Source organism: Aulonocara stuartgranti (genome assembly GCF_965226115.1).
Source record: "Aulonocara stuartgranti genome assembly, chromosome: 19".
In the NCBI taxonomy this organism is placed as follows: domain Eukaryota; kingdom Metazoa; phylum Chordata; class Actinopteri; order Cichliformes; family Cichlidae; genus Aulonocara; species Aulonocara stuartgranti.
The window spans coordinates 15,841,466-15,860,439 of record NC_138955.1 but is presented as its reverse complement, the minus strand read 5'-3'; the positions used below and the strand labels follow the sequence as shown (position 1 = coordinate 15,860,439).

The window sequence follows — 18,974 nt, the reverse complement described above, 5'->3', positions numbered from 1 at the left end:
ATCAAAAATAAACAGTAAATTAGTATCACAGTGACAGCACACATTTTGAACTGAAAAACTGGAATTCCTAAATTCTGTGTGTAAATTTAGTTTTGATTCCTTCTTTCTTTTAAAGTACTTTCAGTTTGTATGTTGGTCAAATATTTATTTCAAAGTTGAGTAAAGAAATATTTTAGAAAAGATTATTTAACCTAAAAATCACAGTTTCTATATTCTATATTTCTATATTTTATCTGTAAATAAGTTTGTAATTCTAAAAATATGAAATCAAAGATCCAATTATTGAAATTACCATCATTTTTTACAAGCGTTATTAATGTGAATAAAAATGTGACCATCATCTCACAACATCACTATCCCTTTAAAAGCATTGAATGTTTGCAAACACTCGAAAAACTAAATTCTAAACCCTGTTTATATGCATTCAGTAATGAATGATATATGAATATATAATTTTTGTAATGTCAAAGAAATAAAAATAGTAAAGTAATATGTATGTTAATAAACTATATCCTACTCTCATTTGACAAACTTTGTTTAAGTGTCTTCTGATTAGTTGAGTAAGGTGAAAAGGATTTGCAGAGCCGGTTGCTGGTTTTTACAGTATTAGTAATTAATTAATTAGTATTGTTCCATTAACCTGTGCAAAAAACTGTAACTCAGGCATGCATCTGGATAAATATGCATCAAACCACTGACAGTATTAATGATTTATTTGCCAAATGATACGCAGTAATTAGTCCTGGTTTACCAGTAACAGATATCAAAGAACCCAGTGTTATTTTTATTCACCGTCTTGTCCCGTTTCTACTATACCAACTCTAGCTTTAACCAACACATGCACTCATGCACCCTCTGCCTTCATTTACAGCTTAAGCTAGATGTACAAGACAGACATCAATCATTTCTATAGTCCACTCACTCTTACTGCTTCCTTTTATGAGTCAATACATTTCACTTTTCCAATTTCATCCAACGGTCCACCCATCTGGTCTCAGACTTGTAGCTCATCATAGAAAAAAAAAACATTTAAGGAAATAAATAGACACTTCTGCCTCCCTCCATTTCACCATCACCTCAGGAGATAAGATGAAAGAAACTGTTTTCTCATCTTCCAAGGTATGAAAATGAATGATGCCGGAGGATATGGAAGATTTGAAGGCAAGAGCCTACAAGATGTCGCTGAATACAGGCTCAGTGAAGTGTACTCTGCTTTTTGCACCACTTATTTGTTGGGTTTAAAATATAAGATTCAAAGTGAGATCGTTTAGGTACCCGTTTAAAGGAAGATTCCAGTAAAAATCTAAGGATACATGTCATTCATAACAAACAAAACCCATAATTAAAGGTGGATAATTACATGTAGTTTATGATGTTAAACATGAGCCAAAAGTAGACAGCTAGATAAAGTTTGTTGAAAAATGAAATTCCCCTGCAACGGGGGAAGGTGATACCTTCGTTCTTACCTTCCTCCCAACCCTGGGGACTTCCTGACTTCTTAACACTTTTCTCATTTCTCTCGTCACGCAGGTCCCCTGCAGCCACAATACTCCACGTAAACTCTGGGATAGCCTCCAAGTGCTGGTCACATGCTTTGCTATGGCCAGAGCACTGGCGATCTGCTGAAATAAGAGACATTCACATTAACATATTGGCCCTAGTAACCTGTGTCATTGTTAATATCTACAAAATAGATATGAAAACATTCATGTTAATGGCGAATCTTGATGCTCGCTCTAATGTAATGTTATTAATCTAAACTCTCAAGGAAAGGAAACTGATGGACCCAGCAAAAATATTTGTGCGAGTGCTCAAATAATGAGTGGTTTGGAATATAAAACACATCAAAACACCTTATTTAGTCCGATAAGCAAATGGAACATTTAATTACACAAACCGCCAGGGGAAAAAAAACCCTTCAATGAAATAAACAGAATGTTCCTCGCTCCTCCTATATTTGTCCTTTTGTGATTTAAAATATGCACAGTTCTTAAAACCACGGTGCTGCTGCTTTACAGTAACTCGTGCATAGCCTCTAACCCTCACCCATCTCCCTGTAAAACCATTTTTAAACCAGTTTTGTTAAGGTTTAAGGTTTCTAGGTAAGATAGAGATTTTTTTTGTAATAAATGAGCAAATCTTTATTTTTTTTTTTCAAACCAAAAAGTAACATCCTCAATGACAGCCTCTCTTTTGGTGTAAATAGCCTTTGTCTGGCATAGAGTTGAGTGTAGTAGTACTTAAGATGCTATTGTTGTAATATCACAGAAGTCTTCTTAAAGAAATTACTCACATAGAATATTAAGGGTCAGCTCCTCTCCCACTCATCTTTCCTCTGTCTCTATCTGTCCTTCACTGCCTGTGGACAGACCACATGCGGGCTCATCCCCGTGGTTTCGAAAATCGCTTTTTCAGAGGACTTGGTCACATTCAGATGACTTTTCATACACAGTACTGGGAGATGGGAGGTAAAGTGTTGCATAACCGTTTTTGATGTTGTTTTTTTTTTTATTATTATTATTCCTACACGTTTCTACCATATTTGCTTTAAAAAAAAATAACACAAAAACATAAGAGTGGAAGATTGAGTCAGTCAGTACATGAAATTCATAAATTTTTATAACAATCACATCAATCCTCAGAATATCTTGTGCTTGTTTAAGACATCTAGAGCTTTTTTACCAAAACAAATAGAAAGAGAAGAGAAAAACTATGGTGCAGAGAATTGCAAAAAAAACCTAAACAAAAAAAACCCCAAACACCTCGGGTAGCTGACAAGGTGTGCTAAGAAAATGGCTTCATTTAGGGAGCTTGTGGGCGATGAGAAGGACAGTGGCTGTAATGGATTTTTGGAGGTAACCCACTTATTTGGTGAGGTTCTACCATTTTGGGGAGGTCTGGAAAAGGTCAATCCTGTTAGAACCTGGATCATAATGAGCTGTCATGTTTCTGGTGCTGTTTGTTTTGGCTCTACAAGAAGGCTTAAGGAGAGCCTTTTGCTTGTTGACAACACAAAAAACATACTGTTTCCTTATCTGGAGTGCAGACGTAGAGGAAGATATATGATATATGTCCATGCCTGCTGTAACATATACTCACTTGTTCTTCTTGACATCAGGTAATATTTCATAATGCATTTATCTCAATTTCATAGCATACATCTGCATCTCTTGAAAAATTATTTCTGCACAAGGGCAAACCTGGTGTCATCTTCATTTCCATAACAATGAGAAAAAGGCAAAAAAATAAATGAGGAGTGAGCAGAGAGCAGGGGCTCTGTCATGTGTAGTGAACTATCTAAATTAACTGACTAAATGACAAAATACGTTTGTTAACAGTGTACTTTTAGTGCCCGAGTCCTACAGCAGGTTAGAGAATTTGTGGTTTAAGTTAAAAATATTAGTTTCAGCCTTTAAAAGGTAATTTTGGTAATATAATAAAAAAAAAATACAACCTTTCACTACAAAGTGGCAGTACTTCAGCAGAAGGTTTTTGTGAAGTCTCCACTTGCTTCTGACATTCAAAATCAAGTTAAAACCATATTCTGTGCTCTTCTGTCAAAATAGTAGTTTGGCTGCGTTGTTTACAACATGAATTCTGCACAAATGTTCACGTAACACCAGCTCGAGTTACCTTGGAATGTGTCATGTCACTGAGTGCAGACTGCATGCTAAATTGACTTGCTACAATTCGTGATTGAAAGCGGCATTATGCAATTTGGCTTTATTTCAGCTTCATTAGAAAGTACTCTGTAACACAGTACATAGATTTATTTGATATGGATTCAGAGCTGTTGTCTTAGAATGTTTTAGAAAGTCATTTTTTATTAAGGGGAGCTTTAAAAAAAGTCAAGAAAGGAGCAAAGAGTTCATGGTCAATTTCTACCAAATATATATTTTAATTGGTCATCAGCTTTGCCTGCCAGGGGTGAAATATGCATAAATCCCTGCACTCCTTTTCTTTCTTTTTTACACTAAAAGTCATGTGATCTTTGACACTCAATCCAGCAATCAAGTGATTACTTATACCATAAAATCTGAAACAGTATGGAACTCACATGCATCAAATGGACTAGTTCTTCTACGACACTTTTCTATTCTCCTTGAGGACTCAAAGCGCTTTATACTACAAGCCTCATTCACACATGCACTTATTTCTATGCCTAAGTGCTTTCTATCTAACAGCCACACTCTGAAGAACACGTCAAGAGCAACCCGACGTTCTGTATCTTGCCCAAGGGTACTTTGGCATGCAAACTGGAGCAGCCAGGGATTGAACCAAGATGCTCTATAGGAGGTCATCTACTGTGTCAACACTAGTTGAACACTAGTAACACTAGTAACACTTTACAATTTTGAGGTCTGGAGCAAATCCAAGACTGGTATTTTTTATCCACTCTGTCAGTAAAAAGCTGCACAAAAAATAATAAAATAAAATAGAAAAAACACTAAATAAAAATTAAAATACTTGACTTGTTAAAGAAAAAATGCAGTCGAATACAAATGACACAATCCAATGCAATTTTATATTTTGCTTTGGGCTATTTTTTTCTATTTGCAAACTGACTAAACTGAGCATGATGATGTCATGCTGAGGTCACTTCAGCGGCTGTAACTACAAGGTTGTTCAGAGATGCAGTTACACGCCTACAATGAAGACTGGCACAAGTGAAAACACTTACTTTTCCAAAGTTATTGTACTTTTTGTAGCCTTACTGTGCTGATATGTTGGAAACTTTCCCATTTTATGCCTGTCTGTCAGATATAAGGTATACTACACATTGACCCTAGAGCAACAACATTTACTTTTTCTCTTTAAGCATTTTTGTTCAGCTAATAAAACTTAGATTCCACCTCTTTCACAGCAAAGCCTCGGTGTTAGCATCACTGCTACTTTCTGTCCAAGCCTAACAGAGTCTGTGTCACACAGAACAGCTGTATTTGTTCTTTTAGTTATACATATACAAATGAAACTAAAGCACTTCTAACGTTTCTGCATCTGCATCAGGTAGGTTGGTGGTGGCCTTTTCTTTAATGAAAACCCAACAAGCATACTCAGTCTTTGTAAGCCAGCCAGTCATGCTCAGTGGAGAGCATTTTAAAACTGCTGACAATCCACAACCTGGAAACAATGCTGAATAGCTTTTCCGAGCTTCTCTGTAAACACATTTTCATTTGGTTTTATACAGCGTTATATGACTGTGATAAGTGATGTGAAATACTGACTGTATATATGACTCTGGATGTAAAGGGAAGGTTAAAAAAATCCAAATGGCAGAAAAAATACTTCAACAACAGAGTGAAACTACACAATAGAAAGTCAAAATGCTCGACACAGTACAGAAACTGTTAATGGTGGTTGAGTGGCTAGTGCAGTACTCAACACACAGTTTGACTTTCAGCAACGACTTTTAACAATGCTGATGTTTTTCTGTGGTCAAGATCATAAATACCTTACCAACAAAAATACATTTCAATGACATCTGTTTTTTTTTCTCCAAACCATGACAAAACAATAAAGCAGAATTATTTCTGGTGCCATTCTATCCATTATTTGTACGAATAATCAACAATGATTAAAATGACTGATCTGCTCATTTTCTTCCACAGTCATGTGAAAAAGAGTTTCCACAGGACTCTATGCAGCCCTGTGAAACATGAAGTACATCTCATGTTTAAGCAGCTTATAGAAGCAGTAATAACTTGCAGTAATCATTTTTCTGAGACTTGCACATTGTTCGAGAGGAATTGTGTCCACTTCTGTTCACTGAGGTTTGCTGGCATTCATTTATGCACAGCTCTCTAAAGGTCCTGCCACAGCATTTTGTTCGGGTTAAGGTCTGTAGTTTGACTGGATAATTGCAACACTTTGATTTTTTTTCTCTTCTTTTCTATCCGTTCTGTTGTAGATTTGCTGCTGTGTTTGGGATCATTGCCCTGTGGCAAGACCCAATTTCAACCAAGCTATAGCTGTCGGACAAATGGCCTCACATTTGATTCTCAAACCCTTTGGTATATAGAGGAGTTCATATTCAACTCAATAACCGCAAAGTTCCCAGGTCTCGTTCCTGAAAATAAATAAATAAGATCGGTTTCGTCTTGTCCAAAGGGCAATGTTCCTGAATTCTTTTAGACAACTCCGTAAACCTTGCTGCCTTCTTGTTCAATGCTACCTGAAACCTGAGCCAAGGATTTCTGCATTGCACAGCCAACCTCTGACCTTGGATCGAATGTTCTGGGACATATGCTGCTGAGAAGACTCTGACATTGTGTTATTACACCCCTGAATGCTCTAGACCAGCAAACAGCTAAAAATTTCTGCTAGTCAAATGTGCCTGGCTACTACTTATCTGAATTCCTATTAATCAGTAATGGTGTGCTTTTTTCCACTAGGGTTCATAGAGTCCTGTGAAAGCTCTCTTCTCACATGAATGTTTATACTGTAAGGTCTAAATATGTTATGTGTATGCAGTGAATTTATTGTAACTGCCTGAGGCATTTTCTGTGTTTCTCCAGATGCTCCGGTTTCTTGTCACAGTCCAAAGATAGGCAAGTTAGGTTAAATCCTGAATTGAAATAGGCTGTAGGGGTGAAAGTGAATAGTTGCCTTCAGTGGTCATGATTCACCTTGAATGACCCACCCTTTGTGACCCTGGATAGTGGGTTAAGCTAGTAGGTGGATGGATGCATAGATGGCTGGATCATTTACTTTGTGGACATCACTTTAATACAAAAAATGAATGTGGCACTCCGTGGCACACCTGAATAGCAAAGGCATGCCTCTACATGGACCTAATGCTGTTTATGTAATTTACAATGAGAAAACTGACTAGGCTAGGCTATAAAGCTATAAAGCACAACTAAACAGTGTGTGAACTGTGCTTCTTTCAGCCACCTGTCTGAAGATAGCAGGATGAAAAACTCAAACAGCAGAAACAAATGCACAAACAGATATTAGCTATGAGAAAATTGTCTATGTTAAATTGTGGTGGCTTTGAAATTCTCTTAATATTCCTCCTCTTGGACAAGTCGACCTAGGTGTGACAGTGTTATTATTTCTATTTAAACGAGAAGAAAAATGTTGGGAAACCACTTTTATAACTGAGATATCCGAGAAAACAACACCTCCCTTATTAAATGTAGTTATAGAAGAAATATCATGAGATATGATGCAGATATGAGAAAATGTTACCAAAGTGGAATGATTTTGGACCTTGATAATGAAAACCATACAGAATGAAGAGGTTGGTGCCAATATTTACATTTTGTTCAATATCCAATGCGAGTCTACTTGTATATCTCTTCATATCTCACTCTTTACATGTTTTAATCTACAATCCTAACATTCAGAACACAATTGGAAGTTATAAAAGCCTTGAAATCTTAGACTGAGGACCTAAAAGGAGTTTTACCTAATGAACTGATATCAATTCATTAGGTAAGCTGAGGTGGCTGCATTAGGCTGGTCAATGCTGTCAATTAAAAGGGCAGTTGCCTGTAGAGAAATCGTGGCAGCAGTCCTTCCCAACCACTTAATGCCAGAAAGGGTAACTGCTCCCATACCTAAAATGTATAATTTGGCAAAAAACCCCACAAAACTTTGATTTTTGTACCTCACTACCTCTAGCGACCTTAAGGCCTGATGAGATGTGGAGAAAACTTCAACTTCAAGGTTGTAGTGAAAACTAATTTCCTTTTCTTCAATAAATGTCTCAGTGCTAGAGTGGAGTGATGCAATGTGATCAGTAGTACCGGGCTTCACACTGATCAGCACTGTTGTTCTGACTCACATGGATCCAAACTTAAAATTCAGTGATTGGGCCATTCTCTAGAGTTTAACAAAATGATTATCAGAATATACAAATCTGCAAATGCCAGTGTGACAAAGGTGAGGTTCAGAAAGTACAAGAGCAGCGCATTACTTTCAGCATGTGACTGCTGCCACTGGGCCAAAAGAAGATGGGACATTTACACAGTGTAACCTTTTACCTTTATGTATATTTGGACCACTAGTTGCACACATCTAAGAGCACTGATAAAAGAAATAACAATACCATACACAAAACGAAACACTACTCATAGCTGCAAAGGCAGCTCCTCTTTTCGAGAGGGACTAAAACACTCTCATAATAACTAGTTCAGAACATTTCAGGGCCTTTTGGAAATTATTCCAGGAAAACTGGCAGCATATGCAAAAGCCTTTTTTCCTAACTCTGTCCTGATTCTGGGGACAAACATTTGCAAAAACATTCATACTGAATAGAACACCAAGTCCACTTTTGGATTATGGATTATCTGAATGGCAAATAAGGGTAAATCATTAGAATTTTAAAAGTGAGCTTTCTTTTTAGCTGGTCCATAACTACATTCTCTCAAATAAGCGTACTGTGGCAACAGACAGTAAATCGCAGTCTATTTATATAACAGTCATCCTTCTGTAAGTTCATGCTTCATGCAATATATTAAACATATCATCTGCTATGCAGTATGACTCAGTAATGCACAGAATTAAACCAATAGGGACACTTAATGATTGTGGGTATAACTGAAATGCAAACTTTTTTTTAAAAAATTGCATTTTTTTAAAGTCCTCACTTATTTTGGTTGAGCAGTCCCTTTAATTCTTATTTTAAGCTCATAAGGCGTAAGGAGTCAAAAGAAAATAGTGTATAAAAATGTGTTTTTGTGTCATATTTTGAGTACAACCCAATCAATGTGGACACACACAACTTGAAGAACTCATATTGCCTATTTTTGTGAATTGAAATATAGGTCATAATACTATTAATAATGGTGTCTGTAGCTATTTTATAAATACTGTTTATAAATACTGGATTGTACATTGGAAATGTACTATGAAACTGCAGTATGTTCTGATGAAAAATATTGAAATATATTCAGGCTTACATAAAATATATATAAAAATCAAAATAAAATAGAAAAACCTTTTCAGGAAAACATTTTGAACACTCAAAGTTTCAGAGCTGTCTGCTCATATCTTTTGACCATTGGATATCATACTAATATTCATGTATGCAGAAATGGATGGATGGATGGATGGATGGATGCAGAAATACGCTTGGCACATTGACAAGCCAAGCAGCGTGTGCTGCCAATTGGGGATGAAAGATTTGATTCACCTGTGGTGAGCAAGATCTGGACCTGTCATCCAATTCCGCCCACCTCCTGCATGAGCAAAGTGATTAAGAACCGATGACTTGCCAAATCACTGTGGACGTGGCTTTAATGGTTCACTCATTCTTTGGTTTAACCAACCAACCCGCCCGTAACTATTTGAAGTTACGGCAAAGGTTATTATAAAACAAGAGCTATTTATAGAAAAGCTAAGCATCATTCACAAAATCCCTTCTCCTCCTTTCTCCCAGAGAAAAATATCTATTGTTACTTAGGAGCAGATTTGTGAGGAAAAATCTTTGTGTTAAAAAGTTCATTTTAATACTTGATTTGTCCCAGAGCACAGCATAATTGCTAGAAGTGCGGACTGAATTTGAATCAGGTGTTCAATATTAAACAGTAATATCTCAGAATTTATCTCAAGAATTTATGTGCTTAATCAGTATTTCCATTTTGGGAAAAAAAGAAAAAGAAAAAGGAAAATAACAGCTTCTCAGTCATGACTTCAAAGAGGCACAGGTTTTAAATAACTCAGGTGAAATGTATCTCTATTTCTGAAGATCACAGAAAACGTGGTAGAAGAGTGGATGCATCATAAAGGCTCGCTATCCTTAAAATATAAAAATAAATAAATAATAATAACAAATGGCCCAATATGGCAAGGCTGTGATGATCCACTTGGTAAAGTAAATCCGTTGGGCATCTTTCTTGGCCCTCGGACAATAATTCTGAAAGCTAAAGAACCAAACGTGACAGGCAAAAATAAAAAAAATTAAATTTTGGAGCCCATTTTCAATAAAAGTCATCTTGCGCATCTATAAGTGCTTAAAACAAACAGAATTAACCATCTTTATAAGTGATTATTCAGTGTGATCAAGGAATCTGTAAAGCATTTACAAATTTTGTTATGGAACAATTAAAGAATGAATTCATTCTAGCTGTCATATGTAGTGACTCAGTGAAAATACCCATAGTGCTTTATGGCATGATTAAGTAATCCAATAGTTCAGGTTGTTTTGAAGTAGAATGGAAGTTCAATCAAAACAGCTCCCATGTGCCACCACAGTTATTCCATTTCAAAAGGTTTAATTTCTATTCTCTCTGATCTACACTCCATTAAGTTCAACTTAACTGAATGTAATTAAATCGGTCATGTATCCCAGTCACAATCACAATATTATTGTCTTTTTTGTTCTTGGTTACTCAAACCTTGTATTTTGAAGATCAGGAAGGGCTCAGGAACAAACAGGCTTTGTTGATAATTAAAGACAATCTATGAATAGCAATACCCCCGAGATTATGGGGGGATGCTTTGGATACAACAGCGTGAAGCGATAAAGCATCATGGGCTTTAAAGATGTAAATCTACAGAGAATGTTTAAAGACCGTAAATCTGTGATGCCTAAATGACCAATTAGTGCTTCTTGCATCCCACTTCTTTTTAAGAAAGATTATCAAGTTCATTCAAAGGCAGAACCAAACTACCTTGATAACCTTGAAATCCTTGAAACCACCGACTGCCATGCAAAAAAAAAAAAAAAGGGGGGGGGACGTAGCACGCTGCAATTAGTTTGTGGAAACTTGTGTGTTTAATGCATAAAAATCTATTGTAAGTGCAGTGAGGATTTGTTGCTATCCTCACTAGCCTGCAGTTGATTTTTTTGTGGTGTATAATATTCACATTTTGCAAATAAACAAAGCAGTCCTGCTGTTGTCTAGGAAATTACTGCTCTCCCTTCCTGTTGGAAAATGAATTTGTCCAAGCAAGATTCAAATTAAGACAAATGACAGCTACATGTTAGTGTAGTAATTGACGTATGCTATATGCACCAAATTACTGGGGCACCTATAACTCACACCTAAAGCCATAGAAATCCATCCCATGAAGCTCCCAGCTTACAGTTTTTGTGCTGATATTAATCTCAGAGAAGGAACTCCCTGTACTGTGGTTACTGAGTCAACAGAGCATTGGTGACTTTTACATTAGATGTCTCAGCATTTGGTGACCCTGCTCTGTAACTTTACTTGGGCCACGTCACCACTAGCCGGATAAATTTGAAAACGGTGTTTTCATTTTCAGCCGTTTTCACAGAGTTGTGCATCCAAATTGAAACGGCCGAAAACGCTTACTGCGCATGCGTGAGACGCAAGACGATTCAAACTACCTCATTTCTGTCTGCCATTTATTTACTTTCCGTCTCTTTGAAACATCGCAGCAAAATGTAGAGGAAAAGCACCGAGTTTTTTAAATGGACTAACAATGAGGTGGAGTTGTTGCTGCGAGTAACACACAAGTACAAAGTTGCAAAAGCGAGTGAGAATTAAAGAAATTGAAGAAAAGTTATCTGGAGCATGTACAAACTGATATTAATCATTGATAGATTGAGAGCAAACAAAACAACTGCTGTATAATGCCCTCCGCTATCTTAGTTTAATTGGTCACATGACTGCATCACATGACTAAAATGTGTCATCATTTTCAAAAAGGCTCCGGGTTCACTGTCCACACTGCAATGCGAAAACGGCATTGTCAAATGTATCCGCTTTGTAGAGCGTTTTCAGAACGCTGCGTTTTCCTTGACCAAAAACGGCGTCTCTTTGTGGACAGAAGGCCAAAACGAAGAGAAAAAGACGCGCTTTCAAACAAAAACATATTAGTGTGGACATGGCCTTGGTCTGCCACTTCATGGCTGAATTGCTATGGTTCATAAACATGTTCACTTTGCAATGATATCACATTTTATCGTGGAGTATTTCAAGTATAAAAGAAATTTCACAAATCATGCTTTTTAGAACAGGTCACTCTTTTACAAATATTTGTGAAGGCAGACTGCATGGCTCTGTGCTAGATTTTATACACTTTTATTTTATTTTACAATTATGAGGTGTGGCCCAAACTTTTTTCCACATGCTTTTTGGTAGCACTGCCAACGTTAACCACACTCAGCAAACTAATTTGCCTTTAAAATGTCAATCACCATGCAGACTTGAAAACATGATCTGTTGATTAGTCAACTGATGATTAATTTTAAATAGCTTCTAAATACACACAAGACATTTGCATTAAAATGTTATTAACCTGGAACAGTGGTTTCAGTTTTACACAGTACAAAGGGGAGTCAATTTTTTTTTCCTCCTGTTTAATCATTGAATAAATGAACTTGCACCTTTGAATGATAGGTGTAAAAAAATGAGATGCTGATGAATGACTCTAGTAAGTCACTAGTTACCCATTGTAAATTTACCTATGAGAAAGTTAAATCTTTTACGCAATGATGGCTTGACAGTGTCAAAAGAATCAATATCACTTCCTGTAATTTATTTACCCTGTAAAGGAAGTTGAGGTTATCAGAGCAAATTATGCAAGCTGGTTATAAAATCCCATACATATATAATTTAGTTTAATCAAAGTTAGGAGATCCTTGTAAACAAGGCCAGAAATTGATCTTAATGAATTTAATATGTGTGTGCTTGAATGTACTAAAGATATTTAATTAATTAAAAAAAAAAAACTAAACAGACAAGAGTGAATCTTAGGGCTACTGGTAATCAAGCAGAGCATTCCCAGAGTTGCCAGCGGTACTGAATCTGTTAACAATGTTGTGTGACTGCTTAATGAGCCTGTCACAAAATTATGACCCTGACCTTACTTATCAAACAAAGCATGGATTCAGTGATGCTTTGTGGTACACAGCTCAAGGTCAGAGAGATGTGAGCCAACTCCGGCCTTCTTAATTTTCTATACAGATTAACTACTGAATTCCCAGCAGCGCAGCGCTATTTGATCAAATACTGGGAAAAAATATGAGATGCTGTATTTGCACAGAAGTGCAGACATCAAGCAAATTACATCTAACAATGGATGTTTCTTTGTGGCTAGAGAGCTGTAACTGTGCTGACAAATCTCCCCATGAAACCCTTTAATTGACATGATGGATATGTTTATTTCCTGATTACAATGAGATTCTGTCCGGCTGAGCTTATTTATGTATCCATTTGACTGTTTAATGGCATTTGCATTTGAAGCAAATTAATTTCCTATCAAGCAAGCAGGAGCCTTTTGTAAAATATATACATATGAATGGATGTGTGGCAAGTGATTTTTGACAAACAGAAGGTGCAACAGGGACTAGAAATAAATTAAAAATCTGTAACCCATATTGTTTATTTTTTTTCTATTTCCTAATCTGACTTGAAAACGACAAGTGCTGGTCCCAAAACAAATGAGTATTTTTCAAAGTTCTTTTTTTAACAGTAACATTTTTGATGTGACTTGCTGTATTTCTTCGCTCAACTGCATGCGACAGTTACTGATCCCGGATTAGAAGGGATCAAAGTCAAATGTCAGTAAACCCATTCCTTGTGAACTTATTCCCTTGCTTCATCCATAGCATCCACTTTTCAAAACTACAAAGGTGACAAGCTGGCAGGGGGTCAAGAGAGGTTCTTCACAATAAACTCTCTGCAGATAGAGAAAAAAATAGCAAAACCCAAACCCATAAAAAACCCTTTGCTTTACAGTAGATTTTTAAAATCATAACAGTTTGTGAGTTTCTCATAATTCAATAGCAAGCCAAAGCAATTGTAAACAACAGCAGCACATCTGCCAGCAAACCCTGTTAATTTGGTCATTGCATTTCCACCCATGACAGACCCCTTGTTTTTATCCACTCCAATTTTAAAATTGGTCCCATTATTTAGAGCAGCCCACAAATGACCAACCAAAAATAAAGCTGCAACAGAAGCATAGACTGCGGTCAGATGCCAGATGTGAAATACAATTTATAGCTACACATACTCATCCTTCAGAGACACAACAAGTCAATTGCCACTGACTCCCAAAAACAATACCGTAGTAACCATTTGCATATTTGCTGGTTTCTACACAACAGATGCTGAAAAGTCTTTCTGCCACAAAGCATTTAGAAATCAAGTCAGGTAAAAGGCTGCATAAAGAGTGACGGTCTTTAAGTGGATGTAACCAGCAGCATACTGTCTTAGTTGGTGGGTGTCTTTTTTTAGAAAAAAAATATTCCCCACATAAAATTGTTTTTTTTTAGTATAGCTAATACATAAAAAAAACAGTAGTGCTTCAAATGTTTTTTGTTTTTGTTTTTGTTTTTGTTTTTGTTTTTTTTTTTTACCACAAATGGTAAATGGCCTGTATTTATATAGCGCTTTACTAGTCCCTAAGGACCCCAAAGCGCTTTACATATCCAGTCATCCACCCATTCACGCACACATTCACACACTGGTACAAGCTATGTACCAGTTTAATATCACATAATAAATGAATCAAATAATAAATCACACTAAAACATTCTGGAGAAGGCAGCACCACAGACCACGAGGATAAATAATTTGGCAATCCCACTTGAAGTTAAAGTGTTTGAAATTTTCACCACTAAAGTCAGTAGATTCCAGTGAACTGAGTTCTGTTTTATTATCCCTCACTATTCAAGTGCCTAATCCCAGCTATGGTGGCTGCTATCTTTACCTCAGCTATTAATCCTGGGTGAGAAGACCCTAACCCTAACCCATCAGCCTTTATTTAATTTGGAAGAGGCTGTAAACCTGTGTGAACGGAGTCCAATATGGCTCAGTGCCATACTGAGGCAGGTTGTTCATCATATGCTGAGCTAACAGTAGCGCACTGTTTTTGCCGCTGTTAACTACTGTTAGCCTCTGTTAGCTTCTATTCACTGGCATAAGTGAAATGTTTTTATAAGTGCATTTATTGCTTCTGGTCTTTGATGCTGAGTAAATAAAGATGTCATAGCTCATATGTGACATATTAATTAACCATTGTGCAATATAATAATAATAATAATGCATTTTATTTGAGGGCGCCTTTCAGAAACCCAAGGTCACCTTACAAAAAACAAAATTAATAAAAAGAACAGTAGTCATAAAATACATAAAATAAGTTAAAATTACAAAACAGAGCTTGTAAACAGAGCTTAATATCAAACTGTTCGCCACAGGGAAAGTATGGTTTTTACAATACTCATGCATAACATTAGCTAGCATAAGGTTAGCATATAACCAATGTTGTTTAGCTGGCTCTTGTTAGTTATCCGGATATGGGAGGGTCACATTTCTAATCTGATGACATAAAAGTAATTGTAAAAATATTGAGAATAAATGAGCATGTTTGTGCACGTTTTTGTGTGACTTTTGTTCAGGAGATGAGGCATGAGGTGAGAAGTGGACTATTTTCCCTCTCATGAGTCTGAAGGTGCAGCCACAATATTAAATGGTTTTCTGGCTCTAATATAAACAGCATCCTGGTAGGTTCACTACTTCCTAGCTATTAGACACAATATCCACTTTAATAATAATAATAATAATAATAATACATTTTATTTAAGAAACTGCCTTCCAAAACACTCAAGGACACTGTACACAAGCAATAACAACAACAAACATAACCATTTACAAAATAATAAGGATAAAACATTGAGCAAATAAATAAAATAAATTAAAGTAGCAGGATGGAAAAATTTATGTGGAATAGGCTAATGTGAATAGGTGAGTTTTGAGTCTGGGCTTAAAAAGAGGGAGGAAAGTGTTCAGAAAACAATGTGTGTGAGACTAATGAGGTTTTAGTCTCGTGAGGAACGTGATACTAAGAGCTGGTATTAAAGATTTGATGTGATTTTTGTATTACCTCAGTAAAACAAATTTCTAATGGGTCTTGAATGTGATACTAAACTATAGTTTTGCCTCATCCTGGAATCTACAATGTATCTAGATATCCCTTGCATGAACACTGGAGGAACTTTTTTTTTTTTTAATTTGTTTGAATGACTTCTACACCTAAACGAATGCTCAGAGGAGCCTAACTCCATGCACTTCACCACTTTAAATAGCTGTGGAAATAAAACAGCGCACCAACTAGTAGGGGTTGGAAAGGCTAAATGATATGACTCCAAGAGGCAGCCACATTTAAGCACCTGCTCCAGTGTTCTATCCTTTATAACCCTCTGCCTTTGCAAATGTGTTTTATTCCAGCGCTGTGTCTCATTACACAAGAACAGCACTACCAGCTGAGTGAGGCAGATGTTCCATTGTGGAGCACAGCAACTCCTCAAGTGGCTAGCATCCATCTGAATGCCTGTGTTACAGCTGGCAGGCACAGCAGATGCAGGACAATCCATCTCCATGAAGAGAACAGGTCTAAAGTGATAAAGACGGCATATGGGAAGGTTTTAGCAAAAGAGAATATGGCTATGGTCAGTTCCTGCTGCCATTTTTCAAAGAAGGACATAAATGTTGATGGGAAGCAGGAAAGACTTCAAGACTGAGGGCTGTGACGTTATTGACATCACTGACACAGTGGGGCAATAAAATCAGTTTACCAGCACTGAAATTCAAACAAGGAAGATGAGTTGCCCTGTATCTTCGCAGCTAAAGCTGCTAATCGAAGCAGCGATGCAGAGAGAGCGAGAGAGGGAGAGTATGGTGGCGTAGGTCCAGTCGGTCTGTGCTTTTGGCTTTTGTGGTAGGTAATAAATGCCAGCGGACAGCAGATGCTGTAGGGAGAGCAGAGATCTATCGCTGCAGCCTACAGCCAAGTTCACCGTGCCATGTTGTTGTGACTTGTCCTCTCTCAAACCTTTTCTCAGCACCCTCTGATGCTATGTTACACAATATAAAACCAGCCAATCTTTAAAAGTCCCTTGGAGATTTATCAGAAGAACCAAAGAGTCATGACTCCTTTTGGCTTTTAAAAATGTAATCTCTCCAAGAAATGAAATACAAAGAACAAATAGGAAGGAAAGAATGCCTATATACTGACAGAATACAATGCATTATAACGAGTACTAGTAAAAGTGTACATTTGTTCTTGTCTGTTCAATCAACATTTAATTTGTTTCACTGAAGCTCACCATTACTCTACATCAGCATTTGTAATCATCAAGCTTTTACTGTCCAGATGTAAGCCTTCCTGCTCCAGCCAAACTCACTTCACTAATCACCATACAGAAAAATAAAAATAAACCCTCTCTGGGCTTGTTAACATACTAGAGACAATAGGTCAGAGCTGTCATTGCATGAAATAGCAGAAAAATGTACTTGGCTGTGTCCATGACAGGCTGATTGATTCAAAAACAGTATGGCAATCTGTTGTGTAACTGACACCAGTTCAGTCAGGTTCACTGTGGACTGTCAGAGCCACGAGCAGCTGAAGCATGGTCCCAGAGATCCACTGTCAAAGATGTGTTTCATAAACAGCTGGGTGACAGTTTGGTGCTATTGGGAGTTTGAATCATCACTTACAGGATGACCTCCAACCCTCCAGGATGGCTGGAAATGGGCAAAAAAAAATCTTGCTGGAGCCGTCACCTCCGAGTGATGCGAATGGGTTGATGTGACAAAGATGCACACAAGCGCCTAAAGGGTTACACAGATGCTCACACCAAGTGATGTAATACTGAACTCTGACATCTTTAGATCACTTTTCAAAGTCACTTTTGGGTTTGCTGTCTCAGCATCAGCTTTGACTGATGCTCTAAGACAACAGCTGCAAGAAACTGTGTTTTTATTCATTCAAACATTTTACATTTAGAATGGCTTCAGCACAGAAAACCGACCTTTGAGGCCAGTGTCATTGACATGGTCTTGAAAATGACTCTTTTCTTCTTCCTCTCTTGCCATCTCTTCAGATTTGATTGGCCCACTAAAAGCTTGCTTTTGAACTATGATTAGCTAATTTTAAACATAATGCCAAAATCAACCCACTTAATTTCTTCTTGTTTACAAAACATGACTAATTAAAGTCATTAACAAGGGTCCCGAAGGATCCTTGAGAACGAATAGTGGAGTGGGTAAACCTCTTAGCCTTTTTCACACACAGAATATGTACAAATAAAGGAATGGTTAATCAATTATGGCCCTTAAGCAGATTTACATGACATTATATTTGAGATGATTTTAAAATGTGTGTCAGGAGTTACAAAATAGTGATTGCAATTGTGTCTGTGAAATTAATTTCAAATTATCAGCTCTGAGTATATCCAATCCAGCAGCAAAGCAGTAAACTGCTTCATATGCAAGTACAATGATGTGAAAAGAGATGTTTTTGTCTTAAAACTAGTATAGAGTACACAAAGTATACTCTGTGATCAAGTGGATTGTAGAGCAACCTTCTCAACAATTTGAAGAATGGTTTTCTGTAGGACTTCACATCATTGCGGAGGAACTGGCACGTTGTTTCAGAAGCGTTGTTTCAGTTCATTGAGGTTCGTAGGTTTGCATTTATGCACAGCTCTCTGCATACTATTACAACACCTGATTCTACTGTGCCTGACAGTTGCTGAGAGGTGTTTTTGTTGATTAATGCCAAACCTCTCCATTTTGGTCTCATCTCACATTTTTTTCCAAAAATCTCTGATTTGTTTTGATGCAAGCATGCAAAATGAAGCCATGCAGTCATGTTCTTTTTAGAAAGAAGCGTTCTACCCTTCCAAATGAACCATACTTGTTTAGTCTTTTCTTATGGTACTGTTATAAACTTTAACAATTAACATGCTAATTGATCCCAAACAGAATGGTTTGATCTTTGCGTGAATTTGCTGGCTGGTGCACTCCTGTGCAAATTGTTTGCTTTGCAATGCATTGTTTTAACATCTCAGGTGGCCACACTTTCTGATGACGAGTTAGTGAAGTTCTTGTGATTATCAACACATGGCTATTACTTACCCTCTAAGGTTCTATGGAGGCAGTAAGTGTATACTTAAGTCCAAACTGCCCTGTGAAAACTATTTTTTTTAAACAGACTGCAGATCTGTTACTAACACAGCTTTAAGGCTTAGTGATGTCTATGAAAAGATTGAA

General features: G+C 36.9%; 1 protein-coding gene across 4 annotated transcripts in view; it reads right to left on the bottom strand.

Annotated features, from left to right (window-relative positions):
* alk (ALK receptor tyrosine kinase) overlaps window positions 1–18,974 on the bottom strand; it is a 417,876-nt gene that overhangs the window by 244,098 nt on the left and 154,804 nt on the right. The window contains exon 3 of one of the 4 annotated variants that reach the window (XM_082517110.1): window positions 1,455–1,622. In XM_082517110.1, the coding sequence (XP_082373236.1) occupies window positions 1,455–1,622 (168 nt within the window). The remainder of the gene's footprint in view (window positions 1–1,454; window positions 1,623–18,974) is intronic. The other 3 variants (XM_082517112.1, XM_082517111.1, XM_082517113.1) reach the window with 3 other exon arrangements.